The sequence below is a fragment of the Hevea brasiliensis genome, chromosome 4, assembly GCF_030052815.1.
Source record: "Hevea brasiliensis isolate MT/VB/25A 57/8 chromosome 4, ASM3005281v1, whole genome shotgun sequence".
In the NCBI taxonomy this organism is placed as follows: Eukaryota; Viridiplantae; Streptophyta; class Magnoliopsida; order Malpighiales; family Euphorbiaceae; genus Hevea; species Hevea brasiliensis.
In genome coordinates, this window is record NC_079496.1 from 53,508,017 (window position 1) to 53,534,680 (window position 26,664).

Here is a 26,664-nt window from a genome sequence, read left to right on the forward strand (position 1 = left end):
TATGCTTTCCCAACACCATTAAGTGCATCCTTGCACTCAAATTTGAAATCTAACAATCAAATTATACAAATCCTAAACCCAATTAGTGATTCAGTACTTGACAACAAAATCTCTCATTCCCACTAGTAAATTTCAAGTACTACGTAATCAAGAGAGTGAACAATAAATCCCGTATTATAAAAAAATAATTAAAAAAAAAAAAAACCCTTTGAATTTGAAAGAAGAGAAAAAGGCGAAGGTAGTTTTTAAAATGCTGACTTCATTTTTCCGACTTTTTTTTCCAGCGTGTCGCCGTTAATCGTAAGATAGTGCTTTATCACGAAAAATCACAAGACTAAAATTGCGAAAGCACAGAACCACAAAATATGAGCTTCACGCTTTCCCTTTAAAAAGGTATCATTGTAAGGCAACGGAGTTGGCTTTACATCATTATCCAAACTTAATTGAACAGCAAGAATTAAAGTGAATGCCTCAAGAAAGCAGAATCTACCTCCCATTAAGTCCTGCTTTTCATTCATTGAAACCCACAGTTCCAGCAAACCAACCATTATTGTGGCTTCATGGCTTAGCTACAGCATTACTTGAAGTTTGAAAGTCGGTAAATACCCCTTAATTAACCGGAGGAAAACACAACCCTTATGGGAGGAATGCAAGATCATATTTAAGCAAAAAGTCTACAACCCAATACAGCAAATGTGGCCTGACATAAAAAGAAGCTAATTACAACAGACGATATTCAACCTGCTTAAAAGAAAATAAGGATACAAACTGCAGAGTTTCTCCAGTGTCCCGTTCAGTGCACATGAATTACATTCATTGCGCTGATTAGACATACCTGACCTGTATTCTGCTAAATCCCATAAGAAAATCAGTTTTTTTTTTTTTTTAATTAAACAAAGGCCAAAAATGACTCGGTACATTCCTTTCATCCATGCTTATGGCCTCACTGCTACTGCATTAGGGAGTTCCAGCTTCAGCCCCACTCACATCTACACCAGTAGAAGTGGATGTTCTGTGTGATGCTGCAATAGTCATGACTTCTCCAGGAGGTGGGTGGTCAAATTTGCACGTTGCACCATATTTGCACGTGCTGGTCTTCATGTAATATGGGCAGTGAACAGCACCCTGTCAAAAGGTATCGCCCGATCTTTATATAATATACTTTCAAAGCTATTGCATATGCACATATAAAAGGAGGCAAAAACCCTTGGGCTGATCAGGGAGAGGGGATGTAACAGGGTCAGATCTGGTCCTGCTTTTCAGGAGTCTTTCATGTCACAGAAACAAAGAGAATAATGACAACGACTGGTCAAATGTTGAATTGTTAAGACCACATAGATACAATCACCATGGCAGTGTGGCTGCACAGATATAGTAAAAATTAAAAAAGCATTTGCAAAATGTTTCTTATATTTTTAAAAAAATGAAGACACCTAATAAACTCATGCAAATTAGTTAAATGGTTCACATGCTAAAATTCTCCAAACAGGAAATTCTCCATGGTAGTGTGTTAAATAGAGACAGTACTGGCTAACAAATGAACAATTTTTCCACAGAAATTCATTTATTCAATCAATTTGAGTCATAAACACATGTAAATAGTTGAATGATTCACATGCTAAATTGATCCAAACAGTACATCCTCAATTTCATATTAGGCAAAGTTTGGAAGAGGGTTAAAAGTCCACCTTAAACTTTTAAATATGTATTATTTTACAATTATTATTGACTATTTATTTTTACTATTTTTATTTAACTTTCACCGCACTCCAACTTCTTACCAAACACACTTAATTGTTAACCTAATTCTTTACTCCCTTAACTAGTACACATTGAAGATAAAATGAAAGAGAATTGTTTAAGATGGTTTGGTCTGGTACAAAGCAGAGAATCAAATGTCCCGATATAGAAGTGTGGTCAGTTAGTAGGGAAATGAGTGAGGAGGAAAAAGAAGAGGCTTAAAATGACGTGGAGAGAAGTTGTACCATAAGATTTCCAAGTTTTGGCTATTGAAGCAGATCTAGTGTCTAACAGAGCTAAACGGCAATCTCAAGGCTTAGTTGTTGTTTTTGTCTTCACCATAGTTATTAAAGAAGCGCACCAGGCTCACCAGGCTTACCAAGCTCGAACCCTAGCGCCTTATCGCCTAGGTGTGTGCCTTTATTCTAGGCACAAGGTTCTAGAAAGGCATGCCTTCTTTATTTCCATCTTTAGCAAGCACTTTCAATGGCAAAAAAGACTACCACTTAAACTCAAACCAACAAATCAAATTCAAGATATATGCCAAAGAAAAAAAAAAAAAAAAAAAAAAAAGCATCACAATATTTAACTTTTATGGATTTTTTAAATTTTTTACTTTTGCGCCTCATCTCGCGCAGGAGCAATGCCTTGCACCTGTGCTTCAGGACTCCTTGGCACCTTAGTAATAAGTATGGCCTTTACTCCCTCAACTATTATTCCCTTAAATATTACTCAAACCTTTCACCTGTGCTTTGTTACTCTCATACCAAACGCATACTTACTAGCAAGGCAAAAAGAGATAGTACAGTAACAGGTTAGCCAATGAACAATTTTTCCACAAAGAACTGCATTTATTCAACTCATTTGGGTCAACTTGCTTTCCTAATAGCCTAGCTTAAATCGTTAACTCCCCACTCACTCTTCAACCTAAAATTGAAAAAAAAACCACAAACTACCAAAATGTAAGTTCTAACTTACAATTAGTAACTTACTGATGTTTATGCGATCTTAAAGTGCATAAATTCTAAACTCACTTGGCTATGATAAAAAATCAAATAAAAAAATAAAAAATAAAAAAAAACCTTAAACAAAAGGGTTTCGATTATTTACATTGCCAGCATCCTCCCACCGAAAGACAGAAAAAAATACATTATTTCTCACACAAATTGATTCCACCTCACTATGAAACAAGGTATGCATATGAATTTTTAAGGGCACAGCACTAATTCATACCTCTCTCCTAGGTAATCCTGCCAGAGTGAGCTTAACTGTTTGCTCTTGAGCTTGCTTTGCTGTTGATGCAGACCTATCAATTGGGTGATGGAACCTGCATCTTTCGCCAAACTTACACTCGCCAGTCTTCATATAGTACTAAAAAAAAAAAGTATAAGTGAAAAAAAAAAAACCATATCATTGAGGATGTCATGAATCAATGAAACAACTTATCCCAACAAACAATGAAATGAATCTGTAATTCTGTATTCAAACAAAGAGGGAAAATTTTTTTGAACTCTCTACAAGAAAGACAAAAACTGCCACCAAACATGAGTCAAAAGAGAGTTTTACACAAAATATTTTGCAAAATACTCATCAATGAAATTCCCAAGTTCCAATAATGAAAATAATATGTTAAAAGTAAAGTATGAAAGCACACATCACATTCTGTCTGTCCAGGTCGTTGAGGGTAGACAGTGGGTCCCACTCCTAGCTGCAATAAGCAAGCAAATGAAAATGCATAGGTACTAAAGCAAAACGATGAATTTTAGTTTGAGTTAGTGCCACAATGCCAAGCGAAAGCTCTTAAGTAACATGTTAGTTGTGTTACTAAAAGCTATAGCTCTAGAAAGTAATAAACAAATGAACACAAGCCATCAGGCAGAAAATTTGTGAAGCCAGACATAAAAATGCTGAGTAAACATGAACCAAATGTTAACAACAAGAATCTTATAAAGTAAAAACAGTTTCATTAACATTTCACAATGATGATAACAGTTTAGAATAACTCTTGTTGAATGAATATCATTAATTAACAAATTCATATATAAACTGAAAACTAGACTTAGTTTGAATGGAATACGTCCATTCATTTTGCAGAAAATATTTTCACGAAAAACACTTTTTGTATTTTTCTAGCTGTTGGAATTGATGAGATTCCAAGCTCCAACTCAAGGGGGAGTGCAATGAAAAGTCAATATTTATATTTAATATATTCCTATTTAGTGTATGATTTATGTTCCTAAATAGGTGGAATTTATATTTCTAATTAAAAATAGGAGATTTGTATACAAATATTTATTCTTCTATTTTATAGATTGGCAAAAGAAGAAAGCTGTAGCCTCTTGAGTTATTTTCCTTCTCTTCTCTTCCTCCTGCTTCTAATTCTTAAATCTTAACACTAGTATTTGCCACACGGGAAAGTTGATTGATGGAAATGTTTCCTGATAAAAGGACAAACTGTATTGTTTTCTTCAAATTGAATTCATGTTTTCAGACCAGGAAAGTGTTTCTTGGAATTCCACAAACATATTGAAGGGAAAAGAACATGTAGTACATGTGAACCATTAAAGGTCATACCTTCTAGTCTTCTAGCTTGATGTAGTCAAATCAAATTAGATTTAAGTATCATTTAATTTCATTCTTCAGTATGAAATTTAAGCTTTTTTTTTTTTAGATTTTCTATTAAAGAAACTTTGGGTTTTGTACTACTTAGGATTTTTTATTGTCATTAGAAAAATGCTTAAAACCAATCCTTTCATTAAAAAAAAATCCTTTAAGCATTTTTTTTTTAAGTTTAACCAATCCTTTTAATTTTACCAAATTTAGCCTTACAATGGTATTAAACTGATGAATCACACAATGAAACTATGAAAAAGACTAATTAAGTGCAAACTTAGCGACACTACTAAGGTATTGGAGAACCAGTTTGACTTTATGCCTGATAAATCAACAACAGAACCTATCTTTTTAGTAAGAAGAATAATGAAAATATATAAATAGAGGAAAAGGGATCTCCACATGGCATTGACCTAGAAAAGGCATATGATAGAGTATCAAGAAATGTTCTTTGGTGGATGCTAGAGTAGGAAGGAGTTAATATCAAGTATATAAATGTGATTAAACACATGTATAGGAGGCGGTCACAAGTGTAAGAACAATGGAAGGGGATATGTACGAGTTTCCATGACAGTGGGTTTACATCAAGGATCGACTTTGAATTCCTACATGTTTACCTTACTTATGAATGAGTTGAGCAATCATATTCAATATGATGTCCTATGGTGCATGTTATTTGCAAATGATATTATCTTAGCAAATGAAACTAGTAAAAGAGTTAATCAAAAGTTTCAAGTTATGAAGGACTCTTGAGAGCAAGGGTTTTAAGCTAAAGTAAAAATAAGTCGAGATATATGTGAGTTTAGCTCTCATAGAAGGAATGAAGATGAGGTTCGTTTGGATGGACTTTTAGTACCTAAAGGCATACAAACAAACAGAACCTTGGATGAGGATGTAACTCGTAGGATTAATACAAGGAGAATGAAATGGAGAAGTACAATGAATGTGATATGCGACCGTAAGATTCATAACAAAGTGAAAGGTAAGTTCTAAAGTCCTATAAGACTATGGTTAGACCAGATATGTTGTATAAGAGTGATTATTGAGTATATAAGATACAATATAACCACAAAATGAGTATAGCAGGTTAAGATGGATGTATGACAGTGTTATTAAAGGCACAGCAAGACGACAAGGCGAGGTGCCAGGCGAGGCAAGGCGACGCGACCCTCTACGCCTGGTCTAGCACTGCCTGGATTGGCATTGAGTAGGCGAGCGCCCCAGCGACACAGGCGAGAGGCTCTAAGGTGACGCCTCTGTGAAGAAATGGCAATTTTTTTTTTCTTTTCCTTTTTAATTGTTTCTAACCCTACATAAAATTGAAACCCTACTAGCCTACCTCACAAGAAACACTCACAGACCTCATGCAAAAGAGAAACACTCACAGCAGCTCCTTTCTCTCAACAATCGGGTCTCTCTCTCTCTCCTCCTCTAATCTATTCTTGTCTCAACACAGAAGTATCATTTTGCACATTTTTTTTCTTTTTACTTTTTTTTTTCTTCTTTTTCTCTCCTCCTCTCTTCTTGAATTATGTTGTATGAGTGTTGTATGAGTGTTGTTAATTTATATGGGTATTATTAATTTGTTGTTAATTTGTTAATTTCTTGTTACTTGTACCTTTTGTTCTTGTTAATTAATTGTTAATTTGTTGATTAATTTATATGGGCATTGTTAATTTGTTAATTTCTTATTACTTTTACTTTTTATTCTTATTAATTAGTTGTGTATTTGTTGTTTAATTTATATGTTGTTAATTTCTAGTTAGTTTTACTTTTTATTCTTGTTAATTAGTTGTGTATTGTTAATTGTTAGTTTGTTGTTAATTTCTTGTTACTTCTACTTTTTATTCTTGTTAATTTGCTGTTAATTTGGTGAGCATATGTAGGTTGTGAAATTTAGCTATAATTAAAAATCATGCTATAGTACTTTAATTATACTATAATTTTAAAACTATATTTTAAATAATTTAATTATACTATATTTTAAATAATTTAATTATACTATAATTTTAAATAATAATTACTAATATATCACATAATAGTAATAAATCAAATTAATTATTTACAACATTATGAAATATAATAGTTAAAATAAATTATCCAAATTTCAATGAATTTACTAAGCTAACAAGCTTGTAAATGAGATACTTCACGAGCTTATTCAATGAGCCTTCCCATAAGCATGTTCTATGATTTTACTCATGAGCCTATAAATGAGTCAGCTTGGGAAGCCAATTGAGTCAAGTATTAATGAGCTCAAACTTGGCTCATTTATTAAACAAGCCTGAAAATTAGGTTAAAGCACGGCTTAAGCGGCTCATAAGCAATTTGGCTCATTTACACCACTATAAACAACTACTCTCTCTCTCTCTTCTTTTTTTCTCTCACTTTTATTGTTGCTACCCTTTCTTCTCTTGCTATAGTACTTGGGATATTGTCAATAGGGGTGTACAACATTCTTGGTTCTCTCAAATAAAAAGAATCAAAATCAAAAAAGAACCATTACTATAGGACTAAACAGAATTTATTTTATTGTTTTCGTACAATTCTAGTTCTTTATTAATAACCAAATCAAAGAACCAAAACAATAATCAATTTTATATACATGTTCTTCAATGATTTTTTAGATAGTTATACAATTTCAATATAATTAATTATAAATATTTATATGCAACTATGCTTATAATGTATGCATGGACTATATACAACCTAATACTATCTTTTCTTAACAGCTTTGTCATAAATGCAATAAATTGCCTCATGATCCCTAAAATTATACCTAAAAAATCATTAAATTAAGGACTAGCTAGAAAGCATATTTAATAATATACATATTGTTAAGGACTACATATGTATATATGCAAATGATTTCGTTATAAGTAATTAATCTAATATAGGAATAAATTATATAAGGTGTTAGGTGTGTGCAGACTATAAAGATTTAAATAAAATAACTAATTTCTTTAAAATTAATAAATTATGTGCCATATATTTAATAAAATAAATAAAATAATTAAATGAAACCAAAAGACTTATTTTGTGAAATTTCAAATAACGCACACAGAGACATGTAGACGTGTGTGTGCACAATTGATTTCATTTAACTAATGAAGTTCCGTAGGAATAAATTGTATAATAAGGTGAAGGTGTTAGATATGCAAGGCTATAAAAAGTAAAAATTAAAAAATTATATGCACCATATATTTAATAAAATAAATTAAAGTTAATTAACTAAAATGAAATTGGAAATCTTTATTGAGAAATTTTAAATTATATATATATATGTAGGAATAAATTGAATAAGGTGAAGGTGTTAGGTGTTGTATAGACTACTATAAAGAGTTAAATACTATCAGTGATTCTTTTAAGATTAACAAATCAGATGTTTCATATATTATTTACTAAAATAAATTAATGGTATTAACTAAAATATAATTAGAAACTTTTTTTAGAAGTTTTAAATTAAACCTAAATGAGTATTTTGTAAAACAATGGTAGGAAACTAAAGACCTGCTCTTTAAATTCAACTATTGTCATTGACCACTGACCTCTTCAAAGTATTTTTAAATATCAATCAAAATAATTAATATATTTCTATCATATAGTAATTTTTTAAATTACATATTTTTATAGGAAAAAATAAAAAAGGCTCAATTAAAGAAAATACATAAGGAAAAAAGAAAAAAAATTGCAATTGATCATCCATAAAATAACAATTTATTTGTCATATATTTAATGAAACAAATTGAAGTCATTAGATAAATTATATAACAAACTAGAAAAAAAAAACACCAAAAAAAAAAAGGAAATTGGGCCAAGACGACATATTTTAAACTAAAATTACACATTTTCTTTCTGAAAAATTTTAAATTGAACGTAGAAAACAAACTTGGCAAAACAGGATGGTAGGGATTGAAAAAAAAAAAAAAAGGGGGGGGGCCTCCAAAAGGAAAAAGAAGAAAAAAAAATCGTGTATAGCCAGGAATCAAACGTGAGCTTCTTGTCCATGGCAGAGAAGCATTCTATGACAATAAACCATCAGTGCTTTCATGATTTCTACCCCTAAGAATCTATTATATAGCACAAGCGCTGGAAGAATTGCACATTGCTCCTGATCCTACAAAGACATGAAAAGAGCTAGGGGCTGGCTTCTCTATAAACCATTTTAAATTATCAAAGAAATGGAAAAATGGACAGAGGGCCAATTTATTAAAAGGAACCAAATCTTAAGAGACATATTGGTAATAATCTATTTTCCAAAATAAATGAACAAAAGTATTAATAATGGCAAAAATTAGAGACAAAATAGTAATTTACCCTTTTGTTAAGCGAATAGAAGCCAAAAAGCTGTCAAGCACACAACAGTTATTATTGCAAGGTAACCGTCATCGTTAACTTTACGCCAAACACCATCCCCTACCACGTTAGCCTCACTTGAGGCTACTTTTCTCGCTAAAATATGAGAATACATGCGAAAGAACACCCTTTTAACTGCAATCATAATTCATGAACTTTAAGCTAAATGCCCTCAACAATAGCCCCTGACCTCCCTCCCCATCCCCAACCACTTGTTATGGTTCTTATTCCTGTTGACTCATATATTCACCAGCACCCACACATGCATAGTGCACACTGTGTATTGCACACACATACATTCACACAAGAAATATGGTTCTTTCAAAGAAACAGAACCAATTGAAAAAGGTATATTCTTATGATGTCTTATTTACCGTTGAATGAGCCAATCTAGGGTCAAGAGTTTGAAAAATTGAGGCAGCTGGAACAACCCCAATGTTCAGATTAGCTGCAGGAGTGGCTACAATGGAATGCCCTATAGCAGCAGCAGGTGGATTGATTGCTGCAAAATATCAGCAATTATACTCGTCTAAAAGGTTGTAAAAATCAAACAATGGATAGAAGGGCAAGGAGGACATAAGCAATAAAATTTGAAGCACAAGTGTTGAAGGATGAGTTCTGAAGACAATAGAATTCAGAATGTCAAGTCTCAAACAAAAAGCATCAGAGTGCGCATACCATTCCTATGAGGATGATTATAACGACAAGTGGCACCATACTTGCAACTGTTGGAAAAATAAATAAATAAATAAACTCCTAGGTTATTTTTATTAGTTTATAAAAAAAAATTCTGCAAAAATAGTCAAATGCACACCTGCCAGTTTTCAAGTAGAATGGACAATCCACTTCACCCTGTAACAATTAAATGACCAGTTATCGAAGATATTAAGGTTGAGACATTGAATCTATTATAATAAATGAAAGAAAAGGAATAAGTCAACCAGTAATACAAAGCAGAAAAGTTCCACCCACCTATCAAACCCCTCCCCACCAAAAGAAAAATCTATTTAAAAAAAAGAAAAAAAATTACAAGGGGAGAATAACCAACCATACATCAAGCAACCAAAAGAATCTCCGGCTCTACAGACAAATAGAAATTAATGTGTAACATCAAATAAATCAAATTTCCAAAACAGATTAAAAAAAAAATTAAAAGAAACAATAAAGAAGCTAGTTTAGAAAGAACTGGGAGCTAAACAATCAGCCTGGTGAAGTAGATGGGAGGATCGTACAAAGGGTTAATAAACCATAAAATGCAAGCTTTGGCCAAAATATCAATCATAGTCTATTCTTTTCTCCATGTCTATTACATAGTACATACAACTGTACAAGGCAAAGCACCACAAGTGTTGATGTAAACAATCTTTTTATTCATAGGACAGGAAAAAGACTAACTGGCTAGTATTTTGAATTATTATAATATTTAACAACTGTTATGGAAAGTCAATCATTATATTATTTCTGTGTATATTCTGTATTTTGTATTCCTATTTAGGATTTCTTATTTAGGATTTCTTCCTAATTAGTATAACACAATTATAGGAATCAATTGTATATAAATACCCATGTACAGATTAATTGAAATATATGAGAATCATCTCTTTCTACATGGTACCAGAGCAGGTCATCTATCTAGGGTGATTATTTGTTCTCACCACCCAGCTCAGGAAAGACCTTGACTGCCGACCGGCCGTTTCGTCTCCGATCAACATTGCCAGTGTCGCCTCAATCCCCTCATTCCACCACTGTGTGCTGTTGCCTGATCCAGTACACCATTAAAGGACTTCTGAGGTTTGGCTCTCAGATCCTATTTCGGTATTTGCTTGATTTGTGATTTTGGATTATTTTGTTGCTGTCAGCATTTTGGATTAGCGTTTCGGTTAGTTTTCTTTGTCTCAACAAATGGCAGACAATAAGAATGTTATTTCTGATGTGATTCCGATGATGACTAAGATCACGGAACACAAACTTAATGGTTCGAATTATCTGGAGTGGAGTAAGACTGTTAGGGTCTATTTGCGTAGCATTGATAAGGATGATCACCTTACTAAAGATCCACCTACTGATGATACACAACAAACTTGGCTAAGGGAGGATGCTCGGTTATTTTTGCAGTTTCGGAACTCGATTCACAGTGAGGTAATTAGTTTAATTAATCACTGTGAATTTGTTAAGGAATTGATGGATTACTTAGATTTTCTGTATTCTGGTAAAGGGAATATCTCCCGTATTTATGATGTTTGTAAGGCATTCTACCGTGCTGAGAAAGAGAATAAGTCTCTCACGGCTTATTTTATGGATTTTAAACGGGTATATGAGGAACTTAATGTATTGTTGCCTTTTAGTTCTGATGTGAAAGTTCAAAGAGCCCAACGAGCAATCGGCTATTATGAGTTTTCTTGTGCCTTCCTTGAGTATGAGATCGCTAAATCTCGATTCTTTCGATTACGAGATTTCCTCTTTGCATGAAACATTCACACGGGTCCTTCTGCAGAGAGTACCCAATCTTCACAAACACAAGAGTGCTCTTATTAGCCGTAATCCAAATGGACAACAGGGTAATAGAAGAGGAAGTAGAGGAGGAGGAATTACAGGCAACAGAAATAATCAGCGTAATGGAGAGGCTAGTTCTAATCAGGACTCAAGAGGAGTCATTTGTTATTATTGTCATGAGCCTGGCCATACAAAATATAATTGTCCGCAACTTCAGAGGAAAAATCAGCAATCACAGATGGCAAATATAGTAGCAGAGGATTCTACAGTATCTTCCTCTGAGAAAACTGTTTTGGTATCCGCAGAGGATTTTGCACGCTTTCCCAAAGTCGTGCATCACTAAAGCCTACGGTTCCCTATCATCGCGATCACGAGTCGAGTAAATCCACTACATGCCTTGTGTCTTCCTCATCCAAATGGGTTATTGATTACGGTGCAGCATCACATGACAGATAATTCTAGTCTTCTATCTACTTTTCACTAATCCCACTTCCTCATTACTTTAGTGATGGTTCTACTTCTTGTGTCATGGGTTCGAATCGCGAATCCGACTTCACAATTTCTTTGTCATCTGCTTTGTGTCTACCAAATTTCTCTTTAATCTACTTTACATTAGTAAACTTACTCGTACCTTAAATTGTTCTATTTCCTTTTTTTTTTTATCAGTGTTTGTTTCAGGATCTTACGACGAAGCAGATTATTGGTAGAGGACGTGAGTCAGGTGGTCTCTACATTCTGGAAAATCATGTACCGCGATCGCTTGTTTGCTCCAGTACCTTAACACCTCTTGAAGCTCATTGTAGATTGGGTCATCCTTCTTTGTCTACCGTGAAGAAGTTGTGTCCTCAGTTTCAGTCTTTATCAGTACTAGAATGTGAGTCGTGTCGGTTGCAAAACATCATCGTTTGCCTTCGTGTCTAGAGTCAATAAACAGCTTCATCCCCTTTTGAGTTAGTTCATTCGATGTTTGGGGTCCTTGTTCATTACTTCTAAAACTGAATTTCGTTATTTTGTTACTTTTGTTGATGATTACTCTCGTGTTACCTGGTTATATTTAATGAAGAATCGTTCTGAGTTGTTTTCTATCTTTTGTGCCTTTTGTAATGAAATCAAAACTCAATTTAATATTTCTGTGCGCATATTAAGAAGTGACAATGCTAAAGAATATTTTTCAGCACAATTTCAGTCTTATATGACACAAAATGGCATTCTTCATCAGTCTTCCTGTGTGGATACCCCATCCCAAAATGGCGTGGCCGAAAGACAAAATCGGCATCTTCTTGAGTTAACTCGTGCTCTTCTTTTCAGATGAAAGTTCCTAAACACTTTTGGGCAGATGCGCTTTCTACGGCATGTTTTTGATCAATTGTATGCCTTCTTCTCCCTTAATGGGGATATTCCTTATCCGCTTTGTTCCCTACAAAATCTTTGTTTCCGTTGAACCCCGTATTTTTGTTGTACTTGTTTTGTACGTGATGTTCGTCACAGGTTACTAAATTGGATCCAAAGTCTCTCAAATGTGTCTTCCTTGGGTACTCCTGCATCCAAAAAGGGTACCATTGTTTCTCTCCTACTCTTAATCGTTATCTTGTTTCGCAGATGTCACATTTTTGAGTCCACTCCATTTTTTCTCAATCATCTGTATGAGAGTCGGGGAGGAAGATGATATCTTAATATATCTTGTCCAACCAATGTCTAGTCCTCTCACACCTATTTCTTCCGTCTCTAGACCTACTCGGCCTCCCGTTGTTCATGTTTATTCCAGAGAGATTGAGATTCTGACTCAGATCCTCCACCAGCTACTTCGTTGGGAGATCCTGCACCTCACCGATCATGATTCCGATCTAGACTTACCCATTGCTCTTCGTAAAGGTAAACGTTCATGTACTTACCCTATCTCTTCTTTTGTTTCTTATAATCAATTGTCTTCTTGTTCTCGGTGTTTTGTTACTTCTTTAGACTCTATTCCCATCCCTAATCTGTTGGTGAGGCCTTTGTCTCATCTGGCTAGTGTCTCGCTATGAAAGAGGAAATGGAGGCTTTAGATACTAATGGTACATGGGAATCGTTGCCTTGCCCACCGGTAAGAAAGCTATTGGTTGCAAATGGGTATTTATGAAAGGTAAATCTGATGGTTACGTGGCTAGATTAAAAGCACGCCTTGTAGCAAAAGGATATGCTCGGACATATGGGGTTGATTACTCGACACTTTTTCTCCGTAGCTAAACTTACTGCTCGCTTGTTTATCTCTTTAGCAGCTACATATGATTGGCCCCTGCACCAATTGGATATCAAGAATGCCTTCCTTCATGGTGATCTTCAGGAGAAGGTGTATATGGAGCAACCACCTGGGTTTGTTGCTCAGGGGGAGTTGAGTAAAGTTTGTAGGCTTCGAAAGTCTCTTTATGGCTTGAAACAAAGTCCTAGGGCCTGGTTTGGGAGATTCAGTGAAGCAGTACAGGAATTTGGTATGCAAAAGAGTAAGTGTGATCACTCAGTATTTTATAAGCAACTGAGGTCGGGTCTAATTCTCCCGGTAGTCTATGTGGATGACATTATCATCACCGGGAGTGACTCTGCAGTATTTCATCTCTTAAAACCTTCCTCCAAACCAGTTCGGACCAAAGACTTGGGATTATTAAAGTATATTGTGGGTATTGAAGTTCTGAGAAGTACGACGGGTATTTTCTTGTCTCAAAGAAAATATGTCATTGATCTATTGACAGACAGAAAATTAGGTGCTAAGCCTTGTAGTGCACCAATGACTCCAAATTTACAAATCAAGTAGGGGATAGTGAGTTGTTTGAAGATCCAGAGAGATACAGGAGATTGGTAGGAAAATTGAACTACCTTACTGTCACTCGTCTTGACATTGCTTATGCCGTTAGTGTGGTAAGTCAGTTTATGTCTTCCCCAACTGTTGCTCATTGGGAAGCCTTGGGACAAATCTTGTGCTATCTGAAGGGAGCTCCAGGAAGAGGTTTGTTATATGGTAATCATGGGCATTTAAATGTTGAATGTTTTTCAGATGCCGACTGGGCTGGATCTAAGGTTGATAGGAGGTCAACTACTGGATATTGCGCTTTTGTTAGAGAAAATTTGGTGTCTTGGAAAAGCAAGAAGCAGAGTGTAGTTTCTGGATCTATTGCTGAATCCGAATACAGAGCCATGGCACAATCAATATGTGAGGTAATGTGGATATTTCAATTATTAGATGAGACAGGTTTTAAGACCCCCCTGCCTGCGAAATTGTGGTGTGATAATCAAGCTGCTCTCCATATTGCTTCTAATCCGGTATTTCATGAGCGGACCAAACATATTGAGATTGATTGTCACTTTGTTCGTGAAAAGATTCAACAATGTATCATCTCAACAGACATATCAAAACCGAGAGCAGTTAGGAGATATTTTCACAAAAGCTCTGAATGGAGCTAGGATTGACTACATTTGTAACAAGTTGGGCATGATTAACATCTATGCTCCAACTTGAGGGGGAGTGTTATGGAAAGTCAATCATTATATTATTTCTGTGTATATTCTGTATTCCTATTTAGGATTTCTTCCTAATTAGTATAACACAATTATAGGAATCAATTGTATATAAATACCCATGTACAGATTAATTGAAATATATGAGAATCATCTCTTTCTACAACAACCATTAAATTTCATAAAATAACAGCAAGATTTGAAAAAAAGAATGTTCAAAAAGAATAAAAACTTACTTTCACACTCCCACAACAGATACTTGGACCAAGCTTCTTCTTTTTTTTTTCATTAGCCCTACTTTTTGATATTGCATCCTTCTGTTAATCCAGATATTTAATGGATTTATTGCCTTTTGTTATTGTTGCCCTTCTTATTTCAAGAGTGTTTTGAAAATGCGCAAGTACAAGCTACTTAAATGTCCACATAATAATAATAATAACAATAATAATAATAATAATAAGTGGAAAAACATGCGTGGATTGTTAGCCTTTTAGATCTACTAAGATTTTAAATTAGCCAGTTGAATCCACAATTCTTTTAACATTTTTCATTAAATTTCAGGATTACTTTTAATGAATCACATTATTTTAAAAGATGACTAGAATACTTGCAAGCTTAGTCGACTAGTTAATTTTTTATATAATTTTAACTACATTTTTTATTATATATATGCAGATGTTCACAAATCTAGAAAAAAAAAAATTTCAATGGTCAATATACAAAAAATTATGCATATTAAAAATAAAGCTTTCGAATTAATTATCAAGCATAGTTATTAAAGGCTCAAGGTGCACTAAGGCGTCAAGGGCGCAAGGCGCAAAGCAAAAGCGCACGCCTAAGCGAGATGAGGAGCAAAAAATAAATAAATAAATAAATATGAATATTCCATCAAACTTCAAATAACATAAAACTAAAAATAATAATAACAAATAAGCATTCAAGTACTAAATTATTAAAACTTAGTATTTTAATCTTTCATAACTAAAGTTAAGAAATTATAAAGTAGCTATATCTTCTTCATCTTTTTCTACACCTTCATTCTCTTAATATTCATCTTCAAAATCAATATTTTCATCATTTCCCTCACCTTTAAGAACTAAAGGAGTATTAACTTTTTTTTTTTAAAAAAAGATAATGAGTGGTAGTGTTAAAAATGAAAATATGATAGGTTTGTAATCCTGAGTATGTTAATTTGATGAGATTTTGGTGACTAATTATCACCAACGATACTAATTTTGAAAACTTCTAGATCAATAAATTTCGAGTTGGTGATAGTGCTTTTTGTCAATGGAAGTAGTCACCGAATGTAGAAATAAAAAAGGCGCGCCTTTCTAGCCTTGCGCCTGAACAAAGCGCACGCCTAAGCGCATAAGGCGAGGGCCTGGTGAATGTTGCCCGCCTTTCTTCTGTAGAGGCCCTAGGACTGGAGCCTGGTGAGCCTGGAGTCTGAGGCGCCTTTAATAACTATGTTATCAAGTATCAAGACTTCCAAATTTAAAAACTTAGTATGATGAAATTGAGCCCATCTTATCAACATGTTCACGTAAAAGGAAGAGAAGGAAAAGAAGGGTCAATTAATCCCTCATTGTTTATGGTGGATCCGTCACTGCATGCAAAAGATAAATTACAAAATTCACCATTTACCCTAAATACATATGATAAAATACCAAATCGAGCTCAAACTTGGGCTCATTCAAGTTGCGAGTTCTAATTAGAAATTAATTAAATTTTTATTTAAATTTATAATGATAATCAAGTTGAGTTGAGTCAAGCTAGAGTATCTTGAATATCTAATAAAGCCAAGCTCAAGTATGGAAAAATAAAGTTCAGTCAAGTTGTGTTTAAAGCCTTGAGTTTTTTAGTTGAGTCAAGCACGAGCTTAGAACTTATTAACACAAATTAGCTCAATTACACCCTGTTGGAGTCCCAGATCAGAAAATAACAGGAAATTGAAATGAGTATGTAGTAAAGGGGAGCCAAGCCAAATTAGCTTAGGCTATTTTGGTGGAGGCAACTTCGAGCTTAAACAACTATATCATGCAAATAGTCACCCAATGCCAATACAAGAACCAATACCGATAGTCATTCGCATGCTCCAAATCAAAGCAATAGTCATTCGCATGCTCCAAATCAAAGCAAATTTCACATGGTATCAGTGCAAGCAACCATTCGGGAGCCAAAAAAGAAAGTATGGTGGGCAGTGCTGCAGCAAGGTAGGCCCAGGTGAATCATGGACTAGTAAAAATTATAAAAAAACAAAAGAAAAAAAAAAAAGAACTAGACTTGTAGAGCCAAGCAACAAAAAGAAGAGATGAAACTCTAGATGGACCACCACATGCATTACAAGTGACAACTGAAGCTAAAAACTTAAATCCAGTCCAATTGTACTTGAAGGAGGAGTATTGGAGTCCCACATCGAAAAATAACAAGAAATTGAAAGTGAATATATAGCAAGGGAGAGCCAAGTCAAATTAGCTTAAGCTATTTTGATGAAGGCAACCCCCAGCTCAAACAACTTAACCATGCCGACAGTTTTCAGCACTCTATAGTTAGAGAAAATTTCACACACCTACTAAAGGAGTTGTTTTGACATGAATTTTTGTTAAGGCTACAACAAAACAGTATCAAAGGATGGAGAAAACAGCATTCCAACTCAGAACAAATACAATTTAAAACAAAGCAAAAAAATGGTTGTTAACAGGTTGGAACTTCTTTTATATATTACTTTTTGGTAGAACAATTACATTTCCATACTTATCCTACTTCAACTTCTTTTTTTCATTTTTTTATTTTTATAATTGCTTTATTTATTGCTATTTGTTTTAAGGTTACTTCTACTCATAATGCCCTATGATTGTACCACTTTCTTTAACTTTTTCTAATAGTTACTTGAGGAACATAGAAGCTCCTTGAATTGATTTCAAAAATTAAATAAAGCACAAGGAACACCTCAATGATTCATCAATCATTTGATCAGCATTAACTAAAAATACATACCGGTCTAATTGGAAGTCCTTTGGAATTATGAAATAAGGCTGGGGTGAGTGAAATGGAAGCATTAGCCACATTGACATGTCCAGCTATTTCATCAATGTTAACTGCTGATTCAGTCTGCCATGTGTTACCATTCTCTTGTCCTAATAGTATCTGGATATCTTTTGGATGATGGAATTTGCATGTTGCTCCAAACTTGCATTTCCCAGTCTTCATATAGAACTGTTTAAATACCATAATATGCAACATGACCAAATTACTAATGAGACTTGATTAATGGCTTCAGAAACAAAGGAGATGCATCTTACTGCACATGTGGGTTCAGAAGGCCTCTCTGGTAACACAGAAACATCTGTGTTTTCCAAACCATCCTGAAACTACAATAAAGCATGCTACTTTAAAACTAACGGGAAAGAACCCATGGAACAGTTTTCATGAAAAGTTTTATGATGATAATACATACCGTAGCCAACTTATCATTTGGATGATTAAATTTGCATTTCGAACCATACTTGCACCTTTGAGTTTTTAGAAAGTACTACAAGTTGATTGAGCAACAGTAAATCAGTAAACACTTTGCATTAAAATGAGTTTAATGAAACGAGCATAGAGAGCAATATTTTGAAACACTACTTACAGGGCAATCAGGCTGTCCTAGTCTCTCAGGAAGGGATTCAATTGTGGCAACAAGAGGGACCTTTTAGAAAAAATACAATAAATAAATAAATAAATAAAAGAATGATATAGATCATAACAAGGCAACAGTCATGGGTGCTCAAAAGTTGCATCCCCTGCACTATGGGCAACATTTATGAACTAAAGCAATAATCATTCAGCTGATTTTATCAATTTCGTTAATCAGTTTATCAGTTAATAGCACAGCCACAGTGGACAACTAAGAGAGGAGGAGGAGGAGGAGGAAGGGAGGGGGGGGGGGGGTGGTGGGTGTTGCGGGGCAGGGGGCAGGGGTGGGTGCATGGCGGGAGGGGGAGAGAGAGGGGGGAAACAAACTAAATAAAGAGTTAAGCAAAAGTCAAAACAGAGAGGATGGGAGAGAGAGTGAGAGAGAGAGAGTGAGAGAGAGAGAGAGAGAGTGAGAGAGAGAGAGAGAGAGAGACAAAAGGAATTTTTAGAAAGTTATTTATAAGTGAAAAAAAGAAAAGCAATTCAAGGTTATTTTTCAAACCAAAGGATATACAAAACCATGAAGAAAATTTTTAAGGCAATAGATGGCATGACCAAAACTTTAACCTTGGTGCCCTAGCATTTAAACTGTCATCAGAGTAACTGAATCAATCAATGACTCAAGCTCCTATAAAATATATTTGTTCAGCCAACCAACCACTTAATGCATTATAAAATCAATCCAATAAAGATTAGGAGGAACCATGATCCAGAGTTTCAGACACAGAAATCCTATTGTCATTTTGGAAACTGAAATATTTCAAACATAAACACATTCAAGGAAATCAAATATAGGGTTCTATTGTTGGAACAATCCAACACTTGTGAATCTACATGGTACCTAACAATTTGTACAAAAAATTCTTGGCTCGAGTAAATGACTAAATATTTGATAAGGTACAAGTTATGCAACAGATTAATTTGGATCAGGGGCCTTGAAGGACTGCAAACAAATTTATAAACTACTAACGGTGACTTACAAGAAAAGATTGTTTAGAAGTTGGGTACCCAGCAAACACCATTTGCCTGGGATTAAGGAATAGGTATCTTCAGCATTCTTGGTTTTGATCGACATGTTCATAAACAGACAAACCCCAAAATAAATCTCTTTATCAAGATCATTGCCATTTGGCACGTAATGCCGAATGTAAGTAATCTATTGCTCAGTTGCCTAATAAGAAATTTATGGGAGTTTTAAGTTGCCAATTTTGTGCTTATATCAGCTAATATGTGTAGCACCTGACACGTTAGACATATCGAGAAGATTTTTGTAATGTCTTGTCCAGAAGCATGAACTATGAGTAGGATGTTCCCAACATCTCCACAAGGTAAATAACAAAATGATTTTACTTGCACAAATTATAGGTAGGATATTCCCAATATCTCCGCAAAGTACTAATGAACTGCACAAACTGACTGTTTATGTTTCAAAACTTACAAACTAATGGTACCAGTTATAAAAATAAATAATAACAATTGTACCCTTGGACGTAGCACAATTAGAGCAAAGACAGGATTCAATCGATGAGAATAAATATGCCTGAAATATATAATCAAAAATGCTACCTGCCTTACTCTTTATATTGTTCAGGAAAACGATATTGCCAATGCTTTTAATAGAAAATATTGCCAACACACAATTTCGAAAGGATTAATCACCTGAAATGGCTTGAACATTTACTCAATTTGCAATTACATCCCATACTTCCCAAATAGGCAAATTCGCCCTATACTTTAATCATTGAGAATAATCATGGCAAAGCCGCTCAAAAATACTTATAAAGGAGGAGGAGGAGGAGGAGATTGGGGGGGGGGGGGAGGGTTGGGTGTTGGTGGGGTTGGGTGTGTGAAGAAATTAAGCACCATTATTGATATATTTGGTGGTTTACATATAAATAATAATTAAATCAATTTTCAAGGCCTGGTCACAATTGCTAGGGTTGGGTGTTGGTGGGGTTGGGTGTGTGAAGAAATTAAGCACCATTATTGATATATTTGGTGGTTTACATATAAATAATAATTAAATCAATTTTCAAGGCCTGGTCACAATTGCTACTCATAACTAAAGTACAATTCTAATATGGTCATTTCTATAGTAAAAGCTATAATTTCAAATTGAGTAGTTCAGGAACAACACAAGTTTAACAATTAAGTTGACACAAGCATAAGACTTTTGACAAGGCCATAAAGTATTGGACAGAGGAGGTTCAAAAAAGCAGGCCTGGAGAGAGGATTTATTTGGTGATGTATCATATAATACTGACATGTTATTTAGCTATTATTATTTGTTTTCAAGTTTATAGAATCAATAGTGGAATACTTGTGAAAATAGAAATATGTAATATTTCTAGCATTTTTCATAATTCTACAACAATACTATATTATAGAAATGTCAAATTGAGATAGATTGCTTCACACACTCACACAAACCTTTCATTTTCAATAACAGAAGTTACTATAAATCCTAGCAGAAATAGCCAAGGCTTAGATAGAGGATAGATTAATTTACAACAATTGTCAGCTACATATTTTTACTATACCCTTTAATTAACAGAAAAACAAAATATAATTACCTAGTCCCAACTAAAATATTTAAATACAAATTTCACAGGGAAAATATATTATGCAGACAAAAATAATAATAATATCATATGTTTCGCAATGACTAGGGAAATTTTCAAAAGGTACACATAAAGCATGCTCCAGTAGGATAATGTCAGAAACATGTCTATACAAAAACTTATAGCACATAAAATATCAAACATGTGCATGAAAAGTATGAAACTGTTATTAAGATGCAAATTTTTTCAAAACATGGGACAAACTAAAAGCATTTTTGAAGCAGTAATCACATGAGTTAGAGGCATCTATCACCTTCAAAGCAATTTAAATGTTTAATCATTAAGCTATAAGTTAATAGTATTCATCTATAGAATTTTTATATAAGCATATCTTATAAGATATAATGATCATATACATAAAGATAACAATAAATGGTCACCTCTTTCCAATTTGGGATTCCACCCTCAGGAACCCAAATAGGATGGTCAAACTTGCAGCTATCTCCAAATTTACAGGTACGTGTGAGCATATAGTGGGCACAGTCCTTCTCTCCTGGTCTCTGTGGATATATAGGCAAATTGCTTGCGCTCTCGAATCTAGAACGCTTTGCTAAAGAGTTGGTAGAATACCAAGCTTCACTTTGCCCAATTGAGTTATGGGCACCGAAAATAGTCGGATGATAGAGCACTATATACATAGTAATGAAGTATATACAGAAAAAGGAAACATATGGTTACTATATAACTATGCTTAAAAAGGTAATTTTCGACTACAAACATACATTAACAAAATAATAAATAGAGTATATCATATACACCTCTATATTAAAATAAATATGGATGAAATAATTGTAAAGCCTCTAAGTTTAAATATTTTTCTACACATAAAAACATATATATATTTAGATGAACTCCAACATCAATTTGACATATAGGTAACATCAATATGGAGATAAATTCACTTATTTTAAAGAGAGAAGCATCTTATAATGTTTAGGAATAATAAATGAAGTTAAAAAAAAAAATTGTAGTATTTAATATGACCAAATTGCAATATATTACTATTAGCTAAGGTAAAACTATGGCAAGTAATGCATTCACAACAGGCAAGCACATGAGACAGCAGATTTTAGACATATTAGGGTTCACACTTATATAGTGTATGCCCAACTGTCTCTTGTGCAAAGCAGTCAATCAGGGTAGAAGTATCAGCTTATGATAACTAAAATTACTAGATAAAAGAAGGGGGAAAACTTCTCAACTCGTCCAGCCCAGTAAGTTAGAACAGAAAAGTAAAATAAACGATGAATAGTATGGGAGGAGTCAGTCCACCTCCAATGGCAGACATTAAAGATCTAATCCATGAAAATTGGATTACTGGTTCTTAATTGATTTCAGAGAAAAGGGCACAAAAGCAAATTATTATTTTTCTTTCAGAAAAATACAAGATGGCCTTATATACTCTTAGAACTCTCAGATCAGAACTTAAACTAATAAGTCCAGAACTTAAAGCTAAACACAGACTAATACCTAAATAACACATTTAATGACTCAAATTGAAAAACTAGCAGATATCTCTTGAACCACCATATTCTAGAGACTGCTTACAGATTACATTTAGTAACTCAACTGATACACTTATATCACAAAACAAAACCACACACCGATATATCACAGCCATGATTCTTCATTGACATCGTTGTCCTAGAAATAAAATAGTTATCCATATTTCAAAGTCCTTGAATCTGGCCTTCCCTAACATTAAGAGCTTATATAATTCTCCCCAAGGTTGTAGAAACTCTGTTGAATTATTATGCACTGTATTAGCAAAATCTCCACATTCACGAATGCCATCAGCATTGAAAGAAAAAAGCATCATGTTAGCTTCTTTGTTTGATGAAGGATCAATAATCTTGATAGTTCAATACTTCAAAAATGCCACTAAATTTTAGTTGGAATAACCAAAACACAGTAGTTACATCTATTTGCATTGGAACTTCAAAAGAGTTCTTTGTCTCATTCTTAACATTCTTGAGCAAGTTGATGGCATAAACTTGAACATTACCACCTCACCACCTTTTTATCATTCTCAAGCATTCAACAAAGTGTTGGTAATCCTTAGCAACAGATCTCCAACTTCATTCTCTCTTTTTGCATTTTTTTTTTCACTTTCATTCGAAATATTGAGTCTCGCAATCTTTTGATGCTCTTTGCAACCCTTCAAAAGCATCAACAATCAATGTATGTTTCCCTTAATGTTCTTCAGACAATAAATAATCTCCTTCTAGTTTTGTTGTTTCAAAAAATAGGCAGGGCAGTTTGAGATGGTGACACAACCCTTTTTATTTCCAAACCAGTGGCTCACTGAAAGAGGCTGTTACAGAAATCAGGACACTAAATATTCTCCTTTGGTCAGTCAGCCTTCCTCAAGGGTCTCAAAAACTGCAAGTTACCATTGGTTATGACGACGACAGCTCTTTAAAACTAACAACCTTTCTCTTACACCAAAATTGATGTAATCCAGTAATTTAGGACAAAACTACGATAAAGGTTGAAAAAGTTTGGAAGGAGTTCAAATCCTTCAAGTTCAACAGCCCTCATAAGATCTAATCCTTAAAACTTTGCTAATTGGTTCTGGAATGATTTTGAGAGAAATAGACATAAAACTGAATTAACCATTCCATCTCTCAAAACCATATAAGAAGCCTCCTACAGACTCCAAAAATAGTAGCAGAACCTAGACTGATAATGCAAGAATAGATAACATTGACTGATTAATGCATGCCATGTTTAGTGATTCAGATTGAAAAAAGAGGAAAAAAAAAATCTCTCGACTTGCATATAACATCCACTCTTCAACATAGACTACAAAAGTGAATAATAAGATATGTGAATAAGCTTACACTAGCATTGCAAAACAAAACCTCAAGCCTATAAATACGAAAATAATTAGGCATGCATCCAAGTCCTCCTAACCCATAAATGAAAAAATAAAAATTATCCAAATTCCAACCCCTTAAATGTGGACTTTCTTGGTGTATTATCAGTCCAGCTAGATCATTGTTATTTATTGGTAGTGTTTCCAAAACACTCAAAAGAATTATGATTGGTAGCTGTGCACTAATAATAATACCTTAATGTGTTAAAATTAGTTTATTACTAATCCATTTAGACTATTAGCAGAATGCAAGGTGTATTTAAGAAAAGCATTGTTTATGTGAATTGAAGGATTAACATTTTGACAAATTGAAGTTTTAGCAATCGCAGAACACCCAAAATCTGAGTTACGTTTGCTATTTGGAAGATGAGAGAGCTAAATCCAACTATGCAAGCAACCAAACAGAAAGTCACAAAGGTAATAAAGGAGAAGAAGGCAACCTTCAGTAGAGCGCTTGATGCCCGCGATGAGGGGTTCAACGGCGGCAGAAACATCGACACCGGGCGGTGGAGTCCACGGCGCCAAATGCGAAGAGGCGGAGGCAGCTGCCGAAGTAATGCCTCTGTCGGCCGAGTACCTGAGGGCTTCGCTCTGGGTCAGATACATAGAGGTCACCGAGTACTTAGAAGGATCCGAATCTGAAAATGCTCCGAGGTACCGGCCCATGACCGTTTCAGGAAGGTATGAGTCGGTAACGGAACGGGGAGTGTAGCCGGCGGCAGCAGCTGATGATGGTGGGGCCGCTCCGTAGCTCGAACTATAGCCGTAGAGTTTATTTGCCATATCGAAACCCTATGAGAATCAGAATTTATTTGATCTTTGTTTAACTGTTAATATACGAGTTTTCTATTAAAAAAAAAAAACTGTTAATATACGAAGTGCATATCATGTGTAAATTACAATTTTGACCCTAAATTTGATAAAAATTATAATTAAATTCATCTATTTTAAATTTGAAACAAATTAGTCCTTTTTTTTTAATCAAAAACACACAAAATAATGACAGCACACATTCCTCAAATAAATTATAGTAATTTTATCGATGCATGCTAAGCAATGACAGCACACATTCTTTAACAAATTATAATAATTTTATCAATGCATTCTAAGCAATATATTCTATACACACATTTTACAAGTAATAATATGATATTTCAAAAAATCAACTTCTACATACTAAGACACTCAGAATATAATATATAGCACAACACCATATAAAAGCACAATTTTAGCCCTTTTTGATAGATAACACACACAAGACAAAGATAGCACACACTCCATAACAAAAACATGATAATTTTGTTAAAGCATAATAAGATATTTATTTTATACACATACTTTCTATAAGCAATATGGGATTGTGGGCGGCTAGTTATTCTCCATGTTAGTTTAGCCCTATCTTCCCACAATATTACTATAAAATTTAGATAAATGCCTCGAAATGTGAAGGACTAACTAGAGTCATCACCCGAGTGATGATCAGGACAAATTTTTCAAAAAGGACATGGATGACGTCTCTACCCCTCGCAGAAGACCACTACCCTTCTCTTTTCATGAGCCCAATAGCCTAGTTTTAAGATAATGGGTATGGAAAAGGGAAGATATTAGGCACTCTCTCCGCATGAACTTATCATATAACAAGAGTCAGCCCCCTATTTGTATTTCTTGTAGATTGTCTCATTGTTTCCTTCTTAATATCCTTATTCATACAATGCAAATATAAGATTAAATATGCATATATTGTACATTTAAATATTTAATACCATGCGCATATGTTTAAGCCTAAGTCATGTTTGGTTTCTGTGTTAGAAATTATTACCTTATTTACCATGTTGCCCTATTAACATGTTTCTATATTCTTTTCATGCTTTAGATTAAGAACAATTAAGAATGTAAATAACCCTAAGCATGCATCTCATGTTTTTATTATGCATAATTTATTTTAATTCATTATCTTTTCCTAAGTTAATTTACTAAGTAATTTACACTCCATTTGGTGATTAAAAGCAAGTAAATAAATCATACAAAGAATGAGGGGAGGAGAAAAGACAACAAACCATTTAAAATAATCCTAAAACTAAAGAAATGAGAAAGGAAAAAAGAGTTACAAAGTCCAAATACTAAAAATAAAGTCATATTGTATTACATGACCCATTGGCCCATTTTCCCATGCAAGGGTCTTAATGTCTCCCTTGTGCTTAGGCCCATCTTTGGTGCTTCAAGGTTGCCTTATTGGTCTTGGATCCACTTTTCTTGCTTAGGTGATTATTTACCTTGTTTTGAGAGATCTTATCTTCCATGTTTGGGTTTTTCACATTATTTATCCACTTACCGTATTAGAGGACATACCATATTAGAGAACTGATTATATTTACAAAATTTACCAAAACTGGACTTACCAAAATCAAGATATTCAATTAATTAAGGAAAGAAATCAAAGCAAATACAGAAAGTTAAGAAAAAGCACATCTAACCTTAATGTCATACAAATCACTAAAGGTAGCAACCTCCTTCATTGATCCAAACCATATCTTCAAAGGTCCAAAAACACCAAACAAATAAGCAAAATAAGTTAGTATGGACTAAACATGAAAAGAAATTGAATTGACAAACTAAAAATCAAATCTTTACCTTTTTAATGGCAACAACAATAACAAATACATATATAAAATATGAAACATGTATAAAAATGGATGAAATTTTATTGTAATGACCCGAGCTAGGAGCCATTATTGGCGCTAGGGATCGGATTAGTTTAAGGCTGCCGGAACCCGTAGCAAGCCTTAAGCCTGTGAA

The 26,664-nt window shown here is 34.0% G+C and overlaps 1 protein-coding gene across 4 annotated transcripts; it reads right to left on the reverse strand.

The window, feature by feature from the left end:
* Positions 1–581: 581 nt before the first annotated feature.
* LOC110668542 (zinc finger CCCH domain-containing protein 37) lies at positions 582–24,710 on the reverse strand. Of its 4 annotated transcripts, none has more exons than XM_021829855.2 (12): positions 24,309–24,708; positions 21,371–21,618; positions 18,323–18,382; positions 18,149–18,223; positions 17,994–18,056; positions 17,689–17,907; positions 9,524–9,561; positions 9,388–9,434; positions 9,084–9,211; positions 3,395–3,448; positions 2,974–3,111; positions 582–1,125 (listed from the first exon to the last, which is right to left on the reverse strand). In XM_021829855.2, the coding sequence occupies exons 1-12, from the start codon at positions 24,649–24,651 to the stop codon at positions 958–960; spliced, it is 1,581 nt and encodes a 526-aa protein (XP_021685547.2). In that variant the 5' UTR covers positions 24,652–24,708; the 3' UTR covers positions 582–957. The 4 variants fall into 4 exon arrangements, with proteins under 4 accessions (XP_021685547.2, XP_021685552.2, XP_021685541.2 ...); XM_021829860.2 differs by having other exon boundaries at positions 9,084–9,184; positions 17,994–18,062; XM_021829849.2 differs by having other exon boundaries at positions 637–1,125; positions 17,994–18,062; positions 24,309–24,710.
* Between the last annotated feature and the right edge of the window lie 1,954 nt (positions 24,711–26,664).